The 26,293-nt window shown below is 35.5% G+C and overlaps 1 protein-coding gene across 1 annotated transcript in view; it reads left to right on the top strand.

Moving 5' to 3' along the window:
* The window catches only part of LOC110026896 (probable helicase MAGATAMA 3), a gene marked incomplete at its 5' end in the record, with an annotated part of 66,852 nt that overhangs the window by 32,869 nt on the left and 7,690 nt on the right, over positions 1-26,293 (top strand). Inside the window, 5 exon segments of the mRNA XM_020728096.1 lie at positions 10,216-10,269; positions 20,834-20,892; positions 20,975-21,059; positions 21,146-21,511; positions 21,708-21,839. Of these exon segments, the coding sequence (XP_020583755.1) occupies positions 10,216-10,269; positions 20,834-20,892; positions 20,975-21,059; positions 21,146-21,511; positions 21,708-21,839 (696 nt within the window).

The following is a 26,293-nucleotide window of genomic DNA, read 5'->3' as shown; positions in this document are numbered from 1 at the left end:
CAGTTTCTTGAAAGGTGACAGAACGCTTTAGACAGAAAAACTGGAACTTTTACACAGATGTGTGGGGACCTTCTCCACTAATATCTCTTGGAGGCTCTCGTTACTATGTCACATTCATTGATGACCACAATAGAAATGTATGAGTTTATTTCTTGAAGCATAAATCTGCTGTATTTAATATGTTCAAAATTGGAAAGGTCATGGTTGAGACAGAGATTGAGTTAAAATTGAAATGTTTGAGGCCTGACAATGGTGAGTACATTGATGATGGGTTCAAGAAATACTGTGCAGCTCAGAGTATCTGAATGGAAAATATTATTCCTAAGAGACCACTGCAAAATCGACTTGCAGAATATATGAACAAGATCATAAATGAGCGTCCTAGAAACATGAGATTGCACGCGAGACTACCACAAACTTTCTGGGCAGATGCAGTCAGCACTGCAGTTTACTTGATCAACAGAGGGCCATGTGTTCCATTAAATTGTGAATTGCCTGAGTTCTGGAGCGAGAAAGAGGTCAAATTTTCTTATCTTAAAACTTTTAGTTGTTTTCTTATGCTATTATTAATCCTAATGCTCGTAGTAAACTTGAGGATAATTCATAAAAATGTTATTTCATCGGTTATGGAGACGAGACATTTGACTATCGGTTTCGGGATGATCAGGATCAGAAGATCATAAGAAGCAGAAATTGATTTTTAATGAGAAGATTATGTACAAGGACAAGACTTGTACAACTTCTGAAGTAGCTTCTTAGGAATCCGAGTTGCTAAAATTTAATAACTTACCAGAGGTTACAGTGCAGGACAGAGATGTGAGTGATGAGGAGAGTGAGTCCAATGCACCCATTTCTATTATTTCGCAGTCAGTTTTAGAGCTGTTCACCCCTACAACTATAATTTGCAGGTCAGTCAAGATTAAATGTTCTCTTCAGCGTTTTTCACCAGCCTTGAATTACATTCTGTTAACAGATGGTGGAGGACCACCGAGTTATGAAGAAACCTTGCAAGATGAAAATTCTAACAAGTGAGAGCTGACCATAAAAGAATATATGGAGTTTTTTAGAAAATCAGACATGAGAGCTGACAAAATTTTCAACAGAGAAGAAGACATTACACCACAAGTGGGTGTATCCGGTAATAATTGAGCATGATGACAGTAAGAGATACAAGACTAAACTTGTTGTAAAAGACTTTCAACAAAAGCATGGTATTGATTGCTCTGAGGTCTTTTCTTATGTGGTGAAGATCACAACCATTAGAATAATACTGTCTATTGTGGCTACCGAATATTTATTTCTTGAGCAGTTAGATGTGAAGAAAGCTTTTCTTCATGAGGACCTTGAAGAAGACATCTACATGCACCAATTTGAGGGATTTGTAGCACATGGAATGAAAAATTCAGTTTGTAGACTTAAAAATAGCTTGTATGACCTAAAACAAAGCTCCTAGACAGTGATACAAGAAATTTGATAATTTCATGCACAATGCAGGGTACATCAGATGTCAGACAGATCATTATTGCTATATTAGACATTTTGACAATTCTTATATTAATTTACTGTTGTATGTGAATGACATGTGCAGAGAACAATATTAATGAGATCAATAATCTGAAGAAGCAGATGTCAAATCACTTTGAATTGAAAGATTTGAGAGCTGCAAAGCAAATCTTCGGTATGAGAATTGTCAGAGACATAGTCTGAGACACGTTGAGACTCTCACAGGCTGAGTATATGAAAAATGTACACTACAGGGTCAATATGGGCAAGGCAAAGCGAGTTTGTACACCTTTGGGCAATCACTTCAGACTGAACAAGAATCAATCACCAAAGTCAGAAGATGAATGAGACCAGATGAGTAAGGTTTCTTACGCCTCCGCTATTCATTCACTTGTGTATGCTATGGTTTGCACAAGACCAGATATTTCCCATGCAGTGAGACTTGTGAGCAGATACATGAGTAACCCAGGAAATGAACTTTGGGAAGCTATAAGGTGGATTTTGAGGTACCTAAAAGGCTCATCAGAAACCTAGTTGTGTTTCTCAGGAAAGAATTTAGAGGTACTGGGCTACGTTGATGCTGATCTAGCTGCAAGTATTGATAGCAGCAGTACTACGGGTTACATTTATGGATTACGTTTATACTCTTGGTGGCACTATAGTATCATAGATTGCTAAACTACATAAAATAATTTATTTATCTACTACAGAAGCTGAGTATATAAAGTTTCAGAGGTTGCAAAGGAAATGATATGACAACAAGACTTCTTGGAAGAATTGGGTAAAAATAATCAAGACACTCTTTACAGTGATAGAGCGCAATATTCCTTGCCAAGAATCCAGTATTTCAGTCCAGGACTAAACACATTCGGATCCAGTATCACTTCATACGATCATTGTTAGATGACAGACAATTGCTACTCGAGAAAATTTGTGGAAGCAAGTGCCCTGCTGATATGTTGACCAAGGGTATTACACTTGAGAAACTGAAATTGTGCGCAACTTTAGTGGGTCTTCTGACATGAAGAAATGATCTTTGACTTGTAGAAGTGGAGGATATCACTTTTGAGGAAAAGGATGATGCAACTGATGGATGATGCAGCCAGCATATCAGTCTCCAAGTAGGATATTTGTTGAGTATTGTGGGGTCCAGTCCACTCTCTTTAATTGGCGATCTCGACACTTGGGAAATTATTCGAATTATTTCTTTTTTTTTTGAAAAGCCTTTCCCTTGTCTCTCCTTTGTTGGAATCCCGCCCTTCCGTTTTCGCATATACAAGATTCGCCTCTCTTGCGACCAAACTCGAAGCGAAGCAATTTAGAGCGGCTGAAGGTGTTGCGGATGACGACAATCAAGGAAGGAGGTGTGACGGGCGGCAAAAACTCCAGGTAAGAGCCATTTGCGGTCCACGGTGGCGGTTTGTTTGCTCGTCTGCTTTTCGTTTCTCGTTCCGGTTGCCTTTTTCTCGGTACAGAGGAGAAGAGATTGTTAAGCAGAGGAGTTGAACAGTGGTTTGATAAGTGGAGTCAATGTCTTATAAGCATAGCGAGAAACTGTGTGATTCTTCAAGAAATAAAACTTTTGCAACTCCGTGGGCATAGAAAATTTGTTGAATCACATAATTCTGTGTGTCTGTATGATTTTCTCTCGTTTATATTTTTTGCTTTATCGTCAATCATTTTCACAACATTGCGCTCAAAGAATTTATCAGAGTTAAACTTGATAAAAATCCAGCAACATCCTACTGCTTTCTTACCTGGAGTAAGATCTACAACTTCCCATATATGATTTCGTTGAAGGGTATTCATTTCATCAATTAATGTAGCTTTTCAGATATGATTTCGTTGAAGGGTATTCATTTCATCAATTACTGTAGCTTTTCAGAAAGGGTCAACTATTGTTGCTTCAATAGTGGATGGGAGGTAATGATGCGTCAGGGTAGCAGTAAATGTTTTATAGGTCGACGATACACTGTTGAAAGAGATATATTTTTTCATGGAATAAAGAAAGCTTGCCTGATTATATACCTCAACAGGACAACTCACCTTATTCGGAGTGGTGTTTTTGATGGGGATGTTACTCGGAGTGAATTCCAGGTTCTAAAAAGAGGTAGTGGGCTCGAGAGTGGGAACATGAGTGCGCCAAGTATAGATATGGAGTGAGAGGAGGTTCTGTTTGTTTGTTAGGTGGTGGATTCAGAGGGACAGATGACTCAGATATAGAGGTTGGGGAGATATCCACAGGGGCAGGATAAGGAATATTGTCCAAGAAATCAAGCTTCCCTTCACTTAAGCCAGTGATAGGGAAGTAGAGAACATATTCAAAGATGGAGACATCAACGCTTACATAGAATTTATTTGAGGTAGGATCAAGATACCAATAGCCTTTTTTAGTGGCAGAATATTCGAGGAATACTCATTTTATTGACCTGGCTTTAAGCTTACTACGATTAAAGGTAGTGTTCAGAATAAAGGCCTTGCATCCAAAAATTTGAGGTTCAAGAGTGGTGAAGAACTGATTGGTACGGAAATATGACATCAAGGTGACTAATGGAGTTCTAAAGTTATGAATTTTTGTGGGAATACTATTGATTAGATTTGTGGCAGTAAGCACAACATTCCAAAACTTTTTCGAGACATTAGTTTGAAACATGATGGAGTGAGCTATTTTGAGAATGTATTAGGTTTTTTCACTTGGTTACTTCATTTTATTGAGGTGTGTCGTTGTGCCATACATGAGCTATAATGGAGTATGCCTTTACTTACCAAGAGCTCATCTAAAATAGAATTAAAAAATTCACCGTCATTGTAAGTTTAAAGAACGTGAATTAAAATTTTGAATTTGGTTAAAATGAAGAGTGAGTTTTTAAAAGTGACAACAACTTCAGATTTATCTTTTAAGATATAGATCAACATCATTCGAGTATGTTCATCATTTAAGGTAAGAAATGACCGTTTGTTAGTGTAGTTGAGAGTGTGAGATGATCCCCATAAGTCACTGTGAATAAGAGAAAATGGAGCAGAAGACGTGTAAGGATGAGATGGATAATGAATGTGAAAATGTTTAGCTAATTGACAAATCTCACATTTGAAATTACCAAAATTTGTATTAGTAAACATTGATGGATACAATTGCTTTAAATACTAAAAATTGCGATGACCAAAAGATAATGCAACAACGTAATAGGACATTAATTGGATCGAGAAAAGTTGTAGCTACTAGGAAAAGTGTCATCGTTTTCTGTGTCTTTCTCTTGGAAGAAGTAGAGCATAACTTCTCTTTTAACAGTTTCAATCATTTTTTTCAAGCGACGATCCTGAAATACAAACATAAAAAGAAAAATTAGCAACACAATCTATATCATATGTCAGTTTACTAACAGATAATAGGCTACACTTTAACAAAGGGGCATGGAACATAGATTTCAGAGTTAGGGTCTGTTTGGGACAGATGCAACTGTTTGAAGAAGCAACTAAGAAGTTGTTGAAGAAAAAAACTATTGTAAGAAGTAAAAAAGCTGCGATGGTTATTGCAAAAAAAAAAAATTGAAAAAGTTAGACCGCAGTTTTTAGCAGTCATCGCAGGTTGCCAGGTTTGGTAGGAAACATAGCTTTCAGCTGCAGTTTTTTGTGAACGTAAGAAAATTGCTTTTTTGTTAGATAAGAAAAACTGCGTTGCGGCACCACACCGTCGCCCTAAATGCACCACCCTTAGATCGGTTGTTAACATAACTTACCTTTTACTAGCAATATAGTTACAGGTGCCATCAACAGTTTTAACTATAAACTTTTTATAGTATTGATAATATGTTGAGAAAGCTCGAGAGCATCCAGTCTTGTGGTCCGTGGCATTTGAATCAAGGATCCATGGGCTAGAAAAAGTAGCGTGCCATATGAGTGATACCTTGACGGACGTGTGAGGTTGATGGGTCGGAAGTGAACTGATTGGATCTGAGCTGTTGGATTAATTACTCCATCTGACTCATAAGAGTGTCAAGTGATTTCAGAGTGTTTCGAGTAGCTGGTTGAACCGTAGTAGATTCAAATGTCGTAGTGAGATATTTGACAGAGTAGGATTTGGATGAAGGTTTTATGCTGGTTTTCCCTGAAGTTTTCAACACTTTTTTCGAGTATGGTTGGGTTTGTGACAGTAATCACAAGTAAACCCAGTGGCTTGAGGAAGGTTTGACGAGTGTTGAATACTATTAGCGGTCAAGACAAATGATTTGACTGAAGTGGAAGTGCCGAACATGACAATCCTTCAGCTCCTTTTGTCAAATTTTCGTGAAGGCAGCAAAAGCGGAAGGAAGAGGATCCTGACTAAGGACATGGCCCTAGACTTCATCAAGGTTTTTGTTAAGGCCTGCTTGAAATTAGAATATGCGATATTTTTCTACAATTTTACAATTTTCTAAAAAAAGGAATGATCTGTCAAAGATTGTCACATGTAATCATAAGAGTATCACATTCCATCCATAAAGCTACTAAATCAATGTAGTATTGGGTCCCTGTCCTTGATCCTTGTTTCGCCTCACGGATCTTCTTGGAATCCTTATAAAGTTGGTTGGAGTTCCCTACATTTGAGTAGGTGTCTCGAACTACAGTCCATAGGGCACTAGCTCCATGGAGTTACTAAGCCAAGGCATGACTATGAAATTCTCTACTTTCCATGCTTTATACGTTTGATCAGTTTTAGAAGTTCACGAACCATTCTCGTGCGATCACAGAATTTCTCGTATCTCTTGATGAAGAAAGGCACTACTTGGGACCATTGGAGAATGTTAGATCCATTCAGTTTATAGGCGGTGATTAGGATGTTCATGTGGTTTTCTGGTCCTTCGGTCTATGGAGGAATTGAGAGTGTTGTTGACCATCCGGTGGGCTCAATACACTATCGGGAGAAGGCTTGGTGTTGGAAGAATCTGCCATGATACCAATTGAGCCAAATGTGACGTTGGATTGCCGAGATAGAGGAAAATCTTGAAGACTGGATAGGAGAATCACTGGCAGCTGAAAAAAAAAATAAATTTGGAAGCACCAGTCGGTGAGAGCGGGTCGTCTAGAGAAAATTTAGGCCGGCGGCGGGGACCTCCGGTGACTGGAAAAGATTGCTGGCAAGTCAAGCAGCGCTTCTGCTGCAGGGAGACAATGCTGAATCTCGCTGGCGGCAATGACCTTCTGCGGCTAGAAAGTGAGTCAACGACATGTAAAAGCCATTAGGTGGGAGACAGCCGGCTGGAGCACCAGCAGTAGGTGAAATAAATCCTCCACGGGAGGCAGGAAACGACAGTAGGGGAAGCCAACAACAAAAGAAAGCTAGCAGCAGGGAAAAAATAATCGGCTGGGAACACTAGTAGCAGGTAAAAAAATAGGAACCTTGTCGGCAGCTGGGAAATGTCCAGGAAGAGTCAACGACTTGGGTTAGATCTTTGGCTCTGATACCGTGTTAGGTTTGATAATAGAGCAGGAAAATTTTATTGATAGGATGAGGGGTCTAAGTACATATTACAAGACCCAAATAACAGGAAAGTTATGAATTCAGAAATAGACCAACTAGGAAATACATAAATATTGAAATGAAAAAAAGAAATGAAGCATATAAAAGCTAATAATAATTGCAACAGTAATTTGTCTAATAATTAGGCTAATAATTCTAATAGCAATATATTTTCAAAGTGAAGAAATGCGGAAAACAATATGCACTTCCTTCAAATGAGCTGGTAAAGCCATTATGTAAGCCACATTTCAATCCTCTCCACAATCTCAAATGGATTGACATTTCTGAGGTTCACTTTTTTTGTCCTCCTAAAATGTTGTACACCTTTCAATGGAGTGACCTTATTAAAACCAAACTCTCCAACTTCAAACTCAACGGGTTTATCCTTGGCATTAAAATGTTTCTTTTGTTTATCCTGCACTACCTCCAATCTATATTTGATCAGTCGAATCTTCTCAGTAGCATCATCAATTAAATCAGCTCCGATGATCTTTTTTTCACCTCTTTCAGCCCAATATAAATTTGTCTTGTATTTCCTTCCATATAAAGTTCCATATGGAGCCATCCCAATGTTAGTTTGATAACTGTTATTTTAAACAAATTCCACTAAAGGTTTATGTGATTCCAACCTCCACCAAAGTCAAGGACACATAACTTTAGTAGATCGTCCAAAGTCTGAATAGTTCTCTCTGACTGACCTTCTGTATGAAGATGAGATGCTGTGTTGAAAGTCAGTCGTGTGACCAATGCTTTTTGAATTTTTTTACACAATCTAAAAGTAAACATGTCATCTCTGTCAGAAATTATAGACTTTGGCACTCATTCAACCTCACAATTTGATCCACATATAATTTGGCTGATATCTCCACTGGATCTGTCTGTCTAATAGGCAAGAATTGACCAAACTTTGTCAATTGTTGATGATTACCCATATAGCATCATGACTTTGACGTGATTCAGGCAACCCAATCACAAACTCCATCGCAATCTACTCCCATTTCCTCTCTAGAGTTGATAAAGGCTGCAACTGATTTCCAAGATGCTAATGCTTTGCCTTCATTGACATGAAGGACATACATGAAGGACATCCACAAATTTTGCTAGACTTTTCTTCAATCCTGGAAACCAAAATGCTTCTTTGAGATCCATTTACATTTTATTACTTCCTGGGTGAATATTACAGTTAGATAAATATGCTTCTTCTAGAATTTCTCGTCTCAAATCATCAATATCCGGAACATAAACCCTATCTTTATATCTCAATAAACTATCTTGATTTAGCACATACCTCTCCAAACCGTCTGTCTTAACTTGTTCTAGGGTTTTCTAAGCACTGTTATCTCTGGCTAAAGAATATTCAATTATGTCCTTCAAAGTTGACTGCACCGTCAACTGAGACAAATTAAGTGTGCGTTGATACAATCTATGCAGGTATTCATCCATAATATGCAGAAAATTCTAATTCTAATAATGTTAAACACGTAATTACATGGAAACGTACAAAGAATTTTTGTTCTTAAGTTAGTACATGATTATTTCAACTGAATTGATGGAACAACTCGACGACGAGTTTCGCTACGCTTGCCTCGAGCTCACAGCTTTGTGAGAACAATATGAAATTCAAATTTCATGAAATCTAGGTTTATCTTGCAATTTCAATTAAAATAACTCGTGAATTTTTACCTTAAAGTGCTTCTTCGTTACTTCCTTACTTCCTATACATTTTTCCTCTTCCTCTTATCACCTTAATCTACCCTTTTTTTCACTCGTTTTTTGCTAAATGACCCTTACAAAAGTCCGCAAACTAATTTTGTAGTCTCCTTTTTTTCACTCGTTTTTTGCTAAATGACCCTTACGGAAGTCCGCAAACTAATTTGACACTAGGTAGCCTTTGCTACAATTGTCAGAAATGAATAAATGTTCCGATTTTTGGTAAACTTCAAAGTGAAAATGCGAGGAAAGAAAAGATATCACAAAAATTGTAAGAAGGGGTTTGTACTCACAGAAATCTCCCTGAGACGTTGAACTGCGAGTTTTGACTCTCTGCGAGTCGTCCAATGGCGCCTGTACTGTAGCGATGCTCGCTGGATTCCTCAGGCTTGTGAAATCGAAAGATGGAGAAGTTAGAAATGAAATGGAGTACGATTTATAATTTAGATTCCATTTAGTCCAGCTGTTCAGTTGGATTGATTCGTTGCATGGCGAGTAACGTGTAGCTACCAGATTGTTACAGTGTCGCATCGAGGTTAGGAAGATTAATCAAGTGTAATTAAGACATTAATTAACTAATTATTTCAAAATTTTATATCTTCTCTTATACTTACAATTCATGCATAATGCTACATATCAAATTGAACGATTCAACATATAGAATTTTATAAAATCGCTTCGATTGAATTTCGAGGTTAAATCTATTAAAACTTATCAAGAGATTTTTCTTTAAAATCATATAGTAATTGATTAACATTCTCAAAAATGGACTTACTCTTAGTCACATTATTATTTAGTCAAATAATGACTGGCTCAAATCATTTCTTCAACCCACTCTCCTTTTTAAAGCATGTTGATTTAAAATTTGCGAAAGTTTCTTCAGTTCATTAGTAGCATTATACTTTTTTTTTGGACATTGAAGGACATGCTTTTTTTTTTAATATTTTCAAAATTATCTTCTTGCTACTGATCTTAAACACTAAATATTGAACTTCTCAAAACATGTCACGTTTAAATCATAAAACTAAGACCTACCTGAAATGATATTTTCAGCATTTATAGATAAATTATCAGTGTTCACTATATTAGTATGTTGAATGGGAATCAAGCATCATAAGTGTTATAGAAATTGCAATTTTATCCACCCAAGCATTTTATTTTTCTTTTTGCATTGATTATCCTAAAAGTATAGGATCCTCTCACAAGGTGCTCAAACCATTTCATTACGTCATATTATGTTTATATTGATTAAGGTGAGTTGGAGGCGGCAGAATAGTGATACAAGCACATGTATTGGCATGTGCATGCATTTTTTTTTTCCATTTCTTCCTTACCTGTATGTGAACTTATCATTTATCTCCTCCCACCATGGTGGAAACCTAAGCTGTTATATTCCCTCTCCTGTCATAGGATTTTTCAATCTGATGTGTGCATATGAGTAATTTGTCTAATCTTTTATTAATAAATATTGTTAATCTTGTTTATCTTTCCCTTCTCTTTCACAGGTGGAACCTGCAACTCTAATTTCTCTAGCTCATGGTTCCAGACAAGTGTTTCTTGTAAGTTTTCTCTTTTCTTACCATTCTAAGATACTTCTTCTCGAGTTATTGTCGGGCCCTTAATCCAATTAAATTTGTTATATTAAGACTCCTGAATTTAGCTTCTTCCCGGTATTCAAATGTGAGCTACTGTGAATAGCTAAGCATCAGTTTTTTGCTAGCCTGTTTGTACTTGTACGTGTTTAAAAGCAGTTCTGATGCAGGTGCGGAATATCCTGCACCAGCGGTTCGTCCCAGCGCTGCTCGGGAGTACCTGAACTGTTTTGGGTTTGGTTTTTCTCAACCCCCTTGGGTCGGCCTGCCCTTTAGGGCTTCTATTTATTTGTTTAAATTATGATTGTAGTTGCTTTGATAGTTCTATTATATATATTTTGATATGAACTGGTTTGAGGGACTTTTTCTTTTGGTTTATGTTATTTGAATTTTGAGGACTATTTTCTCTATTTTCTCCTATTTGGAAAGCTGTATTATATTGTTCTTCAATGGTGAATCTGTATCCCAAATAGAATATGGGGTGGATTCTTCCTGTCATTCGTGCCTCAATGAAAGTGCCGCTGATTGGTATTTCGCCGCTTTGTTCTCTATTGGATAGTAGCCATGCTAGATATTCCTACAATCCTTGTTGATTCTCAGATTGTTCCTTTTTACTATTCTCCAAACCTCCCCAACACTTATCTCGATCCGCATTTACTTTCTAGGAACCCTAAAATAGTATCATTTGTTTTCAGAGCCTTTACACCCCTAATTTGTTAAAAAGAAAAAATTTAAACTCTACCCCACAACCCATGCATACACCTTCCACTAAATCTAAACCTAAACCTAAACCTGAACCTAATTTTCGGCCAACTGCCAACTCTAGATTCAAAATTTTCATTTGGCAGAAACCCTAAAGAAAGTATACCATCTTGCTGCCAAGGATAAACTAGCAAAAGATTATTCAAGATTATACCATGGAGGATATGCCGTGGGTTATCCTCTAATTTCAATAGAGATTTGCTGATTTTCAATGAAGATAACATGAAAAAGTCATCCACAAAGGTGACCACTCGGCTGTTGAAGATGATGAAATTTATTTTGCCAAGAAGTCTCAATGAAAGGCCAAAATCACATGAGTTCGACATTTGGGTATATGAATAAAAAGGAGACTTTGAAGTGATGGTTAGATTTATTAGATTTTGATGGTTTTATGAATCCAAATAAATTCGAGTAGCTTTGGATAGTGGAACCGGTCTTCGATTACAAAAATATTCCACTTGATAGAATGGTGAAGCTAGTTATTATTAAGTTAAATAAGATTGCTTTTCTATGATAAGAAAATTTTAGGCGCATGCACCAACTTGAGGAAAATAATATGATCATAACCTAGTCCATGATGTATTAGAAAATGCAACGTAAGTACCTCCTAGCACATTACAAATAAAATATGAGCTTGAGACTTCATCACTCTCCACAAAATGACTTATAGAAGAGTACAATGCTGAGCTTGAATAACTTAAATTGAAATGTGAGTTTGTGGAGCCATATAAAAACTTGTAGCCCACTATCTTTGAGGATTGAGTTCATCCATTGGCAATGTGATGCAATTACAACTTTGTTGGACTTTATAGGATTGCTAAATCTTAGCCCTAAAGGCGGAGAAACAACACAATAATTTTATGTTTACTGTACCCTTTAAATAGGGGTCGATCATGGGGTCGGGAAACTAGAAGACTGACCAGAACGGCCAAACTTGCCTAATGTGAGAATTCAACATAGGAAGGAAAAAAACGGATCAGACCAACACTCTCAAAACATTACTATAGAAGTGTTTGAAGATATAAATGCAGTGTTTCCAATTGTTTAAACAGGTGAGTGGTTTCTTTTACTGGTTAGGGTGCAGTGAAAAAAGTAGATTATTGTGACTTTAGAGAGGAAGAGGATATGAAGGAGTACCAACTACTTGCAGGTGATAATGAGATGAATGTGGTTTGATGAGTTCTCCAGTCCAAGTCCAAGAGGGACTAGGATGGCTTTACATCTTTTATACCTATTGCATTGTGAAGAAAAAAGTGTGCATTTCGCTATAGACAAAGATAGTTGTGAGAATGTAATATCTACATAAATGGTAAACAAATTGAGCATCACTATCCAGGAGCATTTTTAGCCATATTTACTAACCTAGTTGAAGAAAAGAAATGAGATTAATATTGAAAAGAGATGTCTTATAATGTTTTCTATTGGAGATAGGTATAAGATCAAGTATTGTCTGACATCGTGTCAGTGGATGTAAGACAAATTCTATTAGGCCTATCTTGACTGTATGTGAGGGGCATACATCATGATGACAATGAATTTAAAAACATCTACTCATTTATCAAGTATGGGAACATATTGTACTTTTACCCCTAAATAAGTCAATAGTGATGAGTACTCAAATGGAGGTGGGAGCTAAAGTGCCTAGTGCAATGTTTCTACAAATTGAGAGGCACTAGTAGGATTAGTTTTGGTGATGTTGGAGGGCAGTTAGACGGATGAGTTGATAACTAAGGTAGTACAAGCATTATTGGAGAAGTTTCTGGATATTCTAACTGACAGTCCACCGCCCACATTATCACCCCTACGAGAGATTTAATATGTTATATATCTAGTTCTAGAGTCAACGCTCCTATACTGATGAATTTAACTAATGCGACTATTAGAGTAAAGCGTTTTAAAAGCAAGTTGAAGATCTAATGGCTCGGAAGTTAGTTTGTGAGAATAACAGTCTGTGTTATGTTAGCTTTGATTGTGTCCAAGAATGATGAATCGTAACATATGTGCATTGATAGTAGAGTAGTGAACAAAATCGGTGTTAAGTACCGTTTCCCTATTTTGAGATGGGATGATTTATTGGATCAGTTGAATGAAGTTAGCATTTTTTTTAAACATAGATCTGCACAGTGGATATCACTAGATTTGGAGGAGGTCAATGGATGAGTGAAAGATTGCCTTTAAGATTTGGGATGGATTTTATGACTGGATTGTCATGCTTTTTGGCCTTTCCAATGCACCAAACAGTTTTTTGAGGATGATGAACTAGATTATTGAGCTTTTAATGGAAAATTCATGTTTCTGTACTTTTATAATATTCTAGTGTATGGTCATTTAGAGTGAGAGCACTTGCAACATTTACGTTTCTGGATATTCTAACTGACAGTCCACCGCCCGCATTATCACCCCTACGAGAGATTTAATATGTTATATATCTAGTTCAAGAATCAACGCTCCTGTACTGATGAATTTAACTAATGCGACTAGTAGAGTGAAGCGTTTTAAAAGCAAGTTGAAGATCTAATGGCTCGGGAGTTTGTGAGAATAACAGTCTGTGTTATGTTAGCTTTGCTTGTGTTCAAGAAGGATGAATCATAGCATATATGCATTGATAGTAGAGTAGTGGACAAAATCATTGTTAAGTATCGTTTACCTATTTTGAGATGGGATGATTTGTTGGATCAGTTGAATGAAGTTAGCATTCTTTTTTAAAGATAAATCTGCACAGTGGATATCACTAGATTTGGAGGAGGTCAATGGATGAGTGAAAGGCTGTCTTTAGGATGTGGGATGGATTTTATGACTGGACTGTCACACTTTTCGGCCTTTCCAGTGCACCAAACAGTTTTATGAGGATGATGAACCAGATTTTTGAGCTTTCAATGGAAAATTCATGTTTCTGTACTTTTATAATATTCTAGTGTATGGTCATTTAGAGTGGGAGCACTTGCAACATTTACTTTTCTGGGTATTCTAACTGTTAGTCCACCGCCCACATTATCAACCCTAAGAGATTTAATATGTTATATATCTAGTTCAAGAATCAACGCTCCTGTACTGATGAATTTAACTAATGCGACTAGTAGAGTGAAGCGCTTTAAAAGCTTGAAAATCTAATGGTTCGGTAGTTAGTTTGTGAGAATAATAGTCTGTGTGTTATGTTAGCTTCGATTGAGTCCAAGAAGGATGAATCATAGCATCTGTGCATTGATAGTAGACTAGTGAACAATATTATCATTAAGTACCATTTCCTTATTTTGAGATGGGATGATTTGTTGGATCAGTTGAATGAAGTTAGCATTTTTTTTAAAGATAGATCTGCACAATGGATATCAATAGATTTGAAGGAGGTCAGCGGATGAATGAAAGACTGCCTTTAAGATGTGGGCTCGATTTTATGACTAGACTGTCATGCTTTTCTGCCTTTCCAATGCACCAAACAATTTTGTGAGGATGATGAACCAAATTTTTGAGCCTTTAATGGAAATTCATGTTTCTGTACTTTTATAATATTTTAGTGTATGGTCATTTAGAGTTGGAGCACTTGTAACATTTACGATAGTTGTTTAGAGTTCCTCGGATAGAGCAATTGTATGACCATCTAAATAAGTATCATTTTCATACGCTGCATATATGTTTCCTTGGATATATTATTTCAGCGGTCAATATCAAGATGGACTCCGTTCAGATCAAGACTATTGTGAATTGGCCCAACCCACAATCGTTCACCCAAGTAAACCAATTTCATGGATTTTTTTCCTTAAAATTTTATAAAAATTTTAACTCCACAGTGGCCCCTGGACAAAGCTCTTAAAGTCAGACAATCTCATCTGATAAAATGAGGTACAATAATTTTGATTCTTTGTAGAAACATGTTATGTGGGCTTCTGTCCTAGCTCTTCTAACTCAGGTATTCGGGGTACAATGTGATGCATCGAATATGGGGATTGGAACTGTGCTGAATCATGATTGACACCTTATTTTACACTTCAATGAGAATTTGAATGATTTCAAGAGAAGATATTCTACCCATGATAAGGTATTTTATGATATTATGAAATTTATTAGTCATTAGAGTCATTATTTGTTGGCGAATGAGTTCACACTTTATACTGACCACACGACCTTGAGATTCTTTTACAGTCAGAGAAAGCTAAAGGGTAGCATGTGTCCTGGGTGGTTTTTTTTTCTTTTCATTTTGTGCTCAAGCATAAAGTTGGGGGTCAAAATAAGATAGCTGAAACCTTAAGATGTTACTCTTTATTAATCACCACTATGTAGTCTAAGGTAAATATTCTTGAGGTGTTGAATGATTTTTATGCCACTGATGAGAACTTTTAGAAGATTTGGACTCACTGTTAGGATAAACCATATAATTAGTATCATGGATTTGATGGTTATGCATTCTTCTAGTAAATGTGTATTGATAGAAGTTCATTTATTTTAAGGGAGTGATCAGACATTTTAGCCGGAACAATAATCGTTCCTTGGTGTAAGAAAATTGCTATGTTCTAGATTGGCATGGGTTGTGGAGAGACATGTTAGGCAGCGCAGAATATACAATCTAGCTAAAATGTGAAGGCCAAATATGGGCCCAACGAAGAAATGATTCAGTTATGGTGTAGTGTGTCGCTTCTCCAAGATAACACATTTTGTACCTTGCCACAAGATGATGAATGTTTCATATAATACATTTTTATATTTCAGGAAGAGAGTTCAACTTCACGGTGTATCCCGAACCACAAGGATGTGAAATTTCTGAGTCATTTTTGGAGGAATTGATGGGACAAGTTAGGTACAAAACTTCAATGTAGTTAGTTGCACACTCAGACAAATTGTCAGATAGACGTGGTGAATCATAATTTGAAAAATATCATCAAGTGTTTTGTGAGAAAGAACATCAGATAGTGGGATTTAATGTTTCCATAGGTTGAATTTGCCTACAATTAGTCCACAAGTCGTTATCCATTTGAGATTATATATGAGCAAAACCCTCATTTTTTTGGAGTTAGTGCTCATATTGCTAGCTACCTAGTTTAGTATGGATTCAGAGGTTAGAGTTTGAGAGATTTATACACTACATGAGTAGGCTGGAAGTGAATTTCCAAATAGACACTAAATATCAAAAGAAGGCTAATAAGTCCCGGAAAGCTATTATTTTTATGGAAAGTGACTTAGTGTGGATCTAATTGATAAATGAGAGATTTCTTGCATGTTCATTTGGAAAACTCAAGCTTAGAGCATGATGGTTCATTCAAAGTTGTCAAGTGGATTAATAACAATGCTTTTAAGATTAATTGCCAGGGATTATAATATTTCTGTCTCCTGTAGTGTTGTTGATTTGTCACCGTACTATGAGGATTCAGGTGCTTTCGATGATCTTCCATTGAGGGAAAATGTTGTGGGTAAACCGGGGCTATGTGAGAGAACCTAAAGCGGTTTGGTTTAGGTTTTAACCTTTTTGGGTCGACCAATCCTTTAGGGCTTCTATTTATTTGTTTTTGATTAGGGTTAGGGTTGTTTTGATTGTTCTATTATATATTTTTTTGTTGTGGACTAGTTGGGGGATTTTTGTTTTTGGTTTATGTTGTTTGGAGACTATTATTTCTTGTTTTTTCCTATTAGGAGAGTTTTATCTTATTCTTTCTTAAGCGGTGAATCTGTTTTTTAAAGATAACATGTGATGGATCCTCCCCATCATCCATACCTCGTCGAAAGTGTCGCCGATTGGTGTCTCTTCTTACTTCCCTGTTGGACCGCAGCCATACTAAAATTTTCCCCTTTGATCCTTGTCCATTCTCAGATTACTCTTTCTTACTATTCTCCAAACATCCCCAACACTTGTCTTTGATTGCTTACACTTTTTGGATTCTTAGAACGGTGACAAGTGCCTTGATTTGTGTGGACATGCTCACTGGAGCATCTGCCTTTAATGTTACTTTTTAGCCTTTTTGGAGGCCGTTGATTTATGCTCTGCACGAGTTGAAATGTATAAGCTAATTCCACGTTGATTGTGATGAGGATGAGGAAATGATGCAAACATTAAAATTTATACTTCTCAGAAAGGCAGAAAATGTGCAATAGATGACCAAATTGACAGTTTGAATATTGATTTTACATTATTTTTGTTTAAGTAATTTTTTTATATATTCGTTTATTATTATTATTATCATTTTGTTAATTTTTTTATATATTCGTTTATTATTATTATTATCATTTTGTTAAATATACATGGGATGATCCTTATAGTGAACAAGTTCTTATGTTCTTCTGTATACATTGATTCTCCTCCACTATTTGGATTTTTTTTTTCCTAGCCGCTGGTCATCTATTCAAATGCTTTTTTAGGCCTTAAAGTTGGCTGCTGATTTGATTTGCGCTTTTTCTGTTCTGTGATATTCTGGGCCTTAAGCTTGCTTTTAGGATCTAATTTTAGTTTTTGTTGTTTGGTTCTAATGGTTGTAAATGACTGTTATGGAGATCCTAAGTTATTAGCTGCGGAACTTGACTGCCTATTGTTTTCACTTCTCAAGATGACTGGCCTTGGCGCATCACATTTAATGGTTGCATTTGATGGTTGCATTTGAAAATTCTAGATCTTAAGTTGTCCTAAATCAAATTTAGTATTGGGGCATAAGTTTGCATCATCATATCAACTAGACGTAAGGATTAAAAATCAGCTCTATTAACAAAATAATAACATGATGCAATTTAAGTGTACTTCAATAAACTATGTTTTTTGAGATAGCTGTAGTATGACTCATAGAATTCAGTAGGGTATCTGGTTTTGTAAAACTGTTGAAGACATCTGATGTATAAAAAACTAGCATTAGAAATTATATCAACCTAGAACTGTTTTAGTACATTAATTTGAAACAAAAGAGAATTTATTTTCTTCTTTTTCACATGTAGCTTCTTTTTTAGACATGTACCTTCTTTTTTAGACTCTTGATTCCATTTTATCTCGACTAAAAGAATTTGTCTGCTGCTTTTTCACATGTACCTTCTTTTTTAGACTCTTGATTCCATTTTATCTCGACTAAAAGAATTTGTTTGTTGCTCAACTTTTTGATATTTATTTCTAAAATTTTCCAAGGCTCTTCAATATACATTGAATTTTTCTGTACATCAATGTCTTCCTGTGGAATCATCTGGTCAGAATTTGAAACTCATTTTCTCAGCATTGAGATGTAAAACACATCATAAATATATGTTATATCAGTAGGTAAAATTAATCTGTAAATAATTGGACCAAGCCATTGTATGAGAGTCAACTTGTTTCCCCGACCAAATATGATTTTACCTTTCATTGAACTGCCAGTTAAAAATATAAAATCACCCATTTCAAATTCAACTGCTTTGTGTTTGGGTTATATAATATTTCTAATGTTGATTTTAAGAAACTTTCAAATTGTCTCTATTAAACTTGATTTTCTTTGTGATTTTATTGACTAATTTAGGACCTGACATTTGACGTTCACCCACTTCGACCAAACTTAATGAAGCTCTACATTTTGTCATATAGTGCTTCATAAGGAGCTACTTTGATACTGGTTTGATAACTATTATTGTAGGCAAATTAGATCACCAAGATGTGCTCTTTCCAACTGCCTCTAAAGTCAATGACACAAAGCCTCAACAAAATTTTATTACTTGAATTGTCATATCTGATTGTCTGTCTCTTTATGGACGAAATGTGCTAAGACGCAAATGCGTACCCAAGTATTGTTAAATGTCTTTCCATAATCTGGACGTGACAGACAGAAACAATAATTTTTAGGATTCCATGTAATTTGGTAATTTTTTTACATATAATCTGACCAACCTTCTAACTAAATATGTTTGTCTTACTGACAAGAAATGAGCTGATTTTGTTAGTCTGTCAGCAATGACTCAAATATTATCGTGACATTGTCTGTATTGGGGAAATCCCATAACAAAATTCATAGCAATTTTGTTCTATTTTTACTCAGTTTTAAGTAATGATTGTGGTAATCTGTCGAGTCCTTATGCTTAGCCTTTACAATCTGACAAACTTGGCATTTGAAACATTCAACAATATCTTTCTTCATACCTGATTATCATAATATCAATTTCAAATACTTGTACATTTTTTGTGCTGTTTGGATGAATTGTGTATTCTGATTGATGAGCCTCATGTATAATTTTGTCTCATATCAGGATTATCAGGTACCCATAGCTGAAACTTGTTTCTAAATACACCACCTTAATCAATAGTCATATCCGACCTATTTCCTGATTAAAGTTGTTTCAAGAATTTCAGATATTCACTGTTAACTTTTTTTGTTGCTTTAATTCTATCTATCAATGTTGGGTGCACCGTTAACTAATATAAATGTTTCATATCATTCTGGTATTCTACTTACAATCGTAAGACATCAATTTCTTTAATGAATTCTAGCTCTTGAGCAATAATCCAAATTGCACTATATGTGAATTTACGGCTCAATGCATCAACAACTACATTTGTTCGGTCAGGATAATATTGTATATCTAGATCATAGCCCTCTAGGCATTTTCTCTGTCCCAAATTTAACTCTTTTTGTTTGAAAATAATTTTTAGACTCGGATGATCAGTGAAGACTTCACGCTTCACACCATATAAATACTATCTCCAGATCTTGAGAACAAATGCCACAACAACTATCTCCAGATCAAGCGTAAGATAGTTTTTCTCATGTGGCTTCAACTGTCTAGATGTATAAGCTATTTTACCTTTTTTATTTTGCATTAGAATACATCCCAAGCCTCGTAATGACACGTAAATGTGAAACTCTTTTGTACCATATGGAATAGTTTGTACCGGAGCAGTGGTAAATTTTTTTTATTATTATTTGAAAATAGTGTTCACATTTTGTAGTTCACTCAAATTTTGACATTTTTACTCATCAACTTGGATAATGCTATAACTATCTCTGAAAATCCTTTAACAGATCTTCTATAATAATCATCGATTAGACCAAGAAAACTGCATACCTCTGTAATACTAGGTTGTTGTACAGATGATGCTTGAGAATTCAAGATAGTATACAATACCCTAGTATAGACTTCCTCATAGTAGTAACTTATGGATTAGATGAGATCTATGAATTGACATCTTCATATTGTGAGTTGAGTTTAGCTAGAAAATTCGTAATAGCCATTTGCTCTTTTTGAGCATGCTGAGTCCAGACATCAGTACTAAAAGACAATGCTACATTCAGTTCTTCAGAAATACATTTAAACTGCATGTGATTCATGTTAAGTGATTGATCTTGTTGTTCTGCTTGATAGAATATTCTCTCCAAAACTACGAATGACAATTCCTTCATCACATCTTTAACACAACCGCAATGAGTAATATGACCAAATTGATTAGGTTTTTTAGAGTTCTTTATTGATTAGGTTACCAATTATTAAGTTTTTTAATATACATGCTTCCTAATATAAAACCATTATATTTAATACTGTTAGTAACATTTTTTAAAGAAAATCCTACTGTATTTTGAGTCACCACCATATCTGCATAGATGCCATTTATCAAATATTTCAATTCAAATTTTCTTTAATTCACTTGATCACTATGATTCAAAAATATTGAAGTGTAGTTTCGGATGAAATTTAGTTTTATTTGCCTATAATTTTTTGTCAGGCATATAACACTTTTTTTTTTAATCGGTTTTGTTTAATGGTTCCTTTTTATCAATCTCAAAGATGAGCTAGTTATCTGTACAATTCAGAGTATCTATTTACTGTGTAAAATAAATTTTTTCAGGTTGGTGATCCAGTTCAATTGCCAGCCACAGTAATTTCTCCAACAGCTGAGAGATTTGGGTGACTATTATCATTGTGTTATTTTGTTTGAGTAATGGAAATATTTCTTGGAGATGTAATTTGATGTTTTTGTTTTTATCAGATATGGGACAAGTTTATTTAAAAGATTCCAGGAGGCTGGCTTTCCTGTACATTTGCTCAAAACCCAATACCGCATGCATCCAGAGGTTAGATCTCGGTTTCTAATTTATTTCACCGACCTGCCCATCTGAGCGCATTAGGGAATCAAACACTTCAAATTCTGTTGTCGCAGATAAGCATCTTTCCCTCAAAAGAATTCTATGCTGGTTCTCTGGAGGACGGAGAATTGTTGAGCAAAAGTACAGAAAGGACATGGCATGAATACCGGTGCTTTGGTCCTTTCTGTTTCTTTGACATAGATGGAGTTGAATGCCAGCCTTCTGGAACGGGTTCTTGGGTCAATGAAGATGAAATAGAATTCATTGTGCTTATGTATCATAAACTGGCGAGCCAATATTCAACTCTGAAGTCGATTTCCCAATTGGCAATCATTTCCCCATATCGTTATCAAGTGAAGTTCCTTCGTGAAAAATTTCGAGCTACTTTTGGAGAGAAATATGATCAATCCGTTGAAATAAATACTGTTGATGGATTCCAGGTGCAATGATTTGGTGCTTTCCAGTTTCTGAAGAAGTTTTTTAGTGTAGCTTCTAAAATAACTTTTTTTTAAGGGGAGAATGCCTACCAAATCTTTTCCCGAAAGCTTTTTTAGTAAAGCTGCCAAAATATTTTCATTTATAAGTGAGTATGGAAGCTTGTGTTTGGACATTAACTACTATCACTTCTATTTGCAGGGCCGGGAAAAGGATGTCGCAATCTTTTCATGTGTTAGATCAAACGGCAAGAATGGCAAGAACCATATTGGATTTGTCTCTGATTTTCGGCGGATGAATGTTGGCATAACTAGAGCAAGATCATCTATTCTGGTATGAAGTGTGTGCTTGCATTGTTCTCTTATTTCTTTAGATTTATTTTATTTAGGGTCTGTCAACTTATTGAATAAACTATTGAAAAACAGCTAATCCAAATAAGCTACTGATAAACAGCTAATCCGGAAAAGTTGGTTGGTTGTTTGGTTTGTGCTATTATAAAATTGCTGATTTGTAGCTGTTTTTGGATAAATGATCATTCTGCCCCAGTGCAGTAATGTTGTTTGCAACAGAACGGTCATAGCAATATATTTGATACTAACGAAATAAAAAGTTATTTCAGAACAATAGAAAAAAATAAGATACACACCTCACATAAGAGTGATTATCGTGTACAAAAAAAAGAAAAAATATTAAAATTAAATTATCGTGTACAAAAAAAAGAAAAAATATTAAAATTTTTAAAAAAAAAAAAAAAAAATTACAATTAAAAATATGATAATATTAATTTTAAAATACAAACGGCGTATGCCACTAGTTATATCGTCCTCCAGAGATACCATCTAACCTCGATCACTATCAGCAATGAAATCTGTCGGATTGTCTGCTCGCCAGAAGAAATCACACTTCTTCGGATTGTCTACCCACCAATGAAATCTGTCGGATTGTCTGCTCGCCAGAAGAAGTCACACTTCTTCGGATTGTCTACCCACCGCGAGCACCTATAAAACTTTTTCCCGTAGCTATGTTTTTGAAGTGACGTAAGTAGGGAAGTTTGTAGTCCGCAGTAGCAGATCACTCATCGGGAGCTCCCTGAAATCCTGGAGCCTATCTTTTCTAAATGATTAAAAAGACAATCCATTAGTCATAACAGAAGTTGAAATTGCTAAAAGAAGTAATTAATTACGGCTTTTTGCAATCGAGATGTCTCAAAGAACTCAATATACTAACCAACGAATTTGTCACTAGAAGAAGATAGTAGAATCTATAAAAAAATGAGTTCTTGGTTGCGTTTAACCCACGTAAAACCAATGTCATGTGTGTCATATGTGCATATCACCAAAAAAGACCATCCAGAAGATCCTCATAAACCGATGCATCGAAAAGAAGAGGGGAACTTGGTTGTTTTTATTAGGATTTTAAATGTGACACTAACCAACAGTGACCAATAGGACATCCAGAAGAAGTCACAAAGTCAAAAGTCTGATCATGGAACTCAAAATCCAACAAAAAAAAAAAATTCAAATGGAAAAGAAACAATGTCAAACACATGTAAATTGCAAAACAAAAAATATTCATAATACAAGTGACAAAATAAACAAGAGACGTCCAGTCAATATCGAACAATGACGTTCGTTATCCACTCTCTCAATTCAGCCATTTTGACGACATTTTCGTCATCTTGGGTGTATGCTTCTTGTGATTTCAATTCTAGCTGCGATATAGATTGTCCTACGTGAAATTCAAATGCTTCTAGCGGGACCTACATGTGATCATTGTCAGCTCAGGTTAAATTTACATCTGACTTAGAATTATGCTGTTGAATGTAGTTGTGGAGCGTCATCGTGGCTAATACAATATGCACTTGTTTTGGAATTGGGTAAGTCGACATATCAAACATTATTACCCATTTATTCTTCCACACTCCATGTGTTCTTTCAATTACGTTGTGTAAGGAGGTGTGCCTTTTGTTCCTGCCTGGAGCCCCACCACTAGATCTCTCGAAGTCTGGATTGTGATATTTCGTATTGGAAAATGACTTTAGATACTCCTCTGTAAGGGATATCCGTCATTCATCAAGTAATATTTACCTGACCCAAAAATCATAATTAGTAATTAACTATTAAAAAAATAAATATGAATTATAGCTTAACAAACCAGGAGGTGGGTGAGGGAAACCGTGTCTATGGTTTCTTGTCGCATAAGCAAAAATACAACTATCATGCGCACTATCTTCCCAACCAGCTATCACAAAGCTAAAACAAATGTTATAGTCACGTAGGACTATCCCATTTTCTGTTAGTGTTCACACCGTCCAATGTATGTGACCTTTTCAGTGTTGTATACTCGCGCATCCACGTGGGTTCCATCAATCGCTCCAATACTTTCTTGTCTGATCAGTTAAAGCTGTGATTGCCACGTAACTCATTTTGAAGTTTGAATGTAATGTGTTAAAAAGAATTACACAGGTCATTTGCAATTTTTGTTGGAGTCGTCTCGTATGTTGGATCATCTGACTTACTTATCTTTATCTTTCAAACCCATTGAGAAATACCTGTTAATTATCTCCGATAAATGCTGGAATCGATCAATCGCTCCTCTCATTGATTTATTCTGTGATAAAATATAGAGTTATTGCTAACACCTCTCTTGTTGTCATTCTTGAGGAGCCGTGGAGTCTATGATGGCTATGTAGTTCATGAAGCAGATCGAAAAAAATGGATTATCATATGAAACATGTTATTGAACCTTGTGTGGTGTCCTTGTAGTAGCTCACTGACTCATTTATCATCAATATAACTCGATGTCATGCAGGGAGTTCGATTAACGTAGGTCTTAATGTATTTGTACAACAAAATCATAGCCGATGCAACTTTTCTTATAAGGCTTAGTCAATGTGAATCTATCATAGAGAAGTGTTCTATTCAGGTAATAAATGAGAAAATCATAGCCGATGCAACTTTTCTTATAAGGCTTAGTCAATGTGAATCTATTATAGAGAAGTGTTCTATTCAGGTAATAAATGCGAATCAGACAACGTTAACAAGAACATCTAAAAATTACAGATGGATTATAATGAGCAGAAATAATTATATAGCAACATATTGATTGTTCATGCTAGAAAGGAAAACATCTGAATCAAATAACCTATGGAACAAACAGAAAAAAAAAGTGAAAGCCACTAAATAATAACTCCACAAAATCAATTATCCATAAAAGAAACACAAAAGGTCGACCTGAAGTTCATGGGGCATTGTCAGTCAACTTTTTGATTTTGAAAATAATTTTGTAAAATTAATTTATAATAAGAGGTATATAGTTTGTGTTTTGAAAGTAGTATGTTTTAATTTTCGAAAAATAAGACTAAATGAATTTCATTAGTCTAATAATTTGTATAATCGTGCCCGATACCGCGAATACTACTCCTTCCTGAAAATAAGTGTATATCTCGACGATGGACCCAATCTTGTAAACTAAGAGATTTGTGACATCTGTTTGGCCAGCGAACCTTTTATGTGTGACCGACAAGTTTCTTACCTAATATAATGATTAAGTAGAGTTTTTTTTATCTGGGTTCTCAGTTCCCTATAGAGACAAACCCCTATAGTTAATTACATTATAAATGATGGGGGTCACTTGAGAAAACTTCGATGATGATCAGAGGTACTAGTCTTCAAGAATTTAAAATTTAAAGTTTAGAATTTAAAGTTTAGATTTTCACGGTAGGACGTGGAAAAATAAGTGGGAGTGACTCAAATAGGAACAATTATTTTCAGGAGTCCAAAAGCAGGATAAAGGATAAGGTAGGGGACGTCACAGATTCTAAGGACGACCCTCAGTGACTTCCCAAACTATCCTGCTGTGTGGCTGTAATTTGGAGATGATGTTATTTAAATGTTTAATCTTGCCAATTTTATTATTTGAGACTTACATTTGCATAATCTCCGATTATGCAAATAACTTGGAGAGATAAGAGTGTTTACGTCGTACTAGACGACAACCTCGAACTTAAGGTGAGTTAGGACTTACACTGCACAACATGGTTGCACAGGAGCATAAAAAGAGTGAGGATTTACATAGCGCTGGATGGGCTACCTCAAAGTCCTTTAGGTTGTTATTTAGACTAAGGAGAGAGATTCCTGAAGAAGATCCTCTTGTTGTTCGATCCAAGCTCCTTAACGTTGTGCCCACAAACATGGTTCGAAACTCTTTGTTGAAGTAACAATCCTAAATTCTAAGGTTAAAAAAGTTTTACAAGGTATGTTTAAGTGACAAATTTTGTTATCATTCAAGCATTATGGGGGGTTAAAGTTGATCAGAGCGACACCAGTTAGGATCCCACAATTCTTTTGTTCTGGTACCCTCCTTCCGGCATCACTATTTTCTTTTGAACTTTCTTAGTCTAAATAAGTTGTTAAGCTCATTTAAATCGGGGAGATCTCGTTAGCAACCGTGGGTTACCTCATCCGAGGGACTCCTGCAAATTCAAAAGGATGTGTTATACTTTTGTTTTGTTTTGAAAATGTTGTTTAATTTTTTTAAAATTATTTTGCTTTGAAAACAAAATTAAAACCAGACATGCATGATATATATTAAAACAAGAGTAAATTACAGTGATAAAAATAACAATAAATAAATAAATAAACTATACACGCGTACATGTCATCTTCTCACTATTCCCGTTGCGTGGTTAGCTCATAAAACATAATATAATTTACAGAAAATTAAATAAATTGCAGAAAAAAAAAATAAAATAGAAATTCTAGCGTAAAAACAACAAAATGAGTCAT

The sequence above is a fragment of the Phalaenopsis equestris genome, unplaced genomic scaffold (assembly GCF_001263595.1).
Source record: "Phalaenopsis equestris unplaced genomic scaffold, ASM126359v1 Scaffold000403, whole genome shotgun sequence".
Lineage (NCBI taxonomy): Eukaryota > Viridiplantae > Streptophyta > Magnoliopsida > Asparagales > Orchidaceae > Phalaenopsis > Phalaenopsis equestris.
Note: the sequence above shows the minus strand (reverse complement) of the source record. Positions and strands in the feature narration are given on the sequence as shown.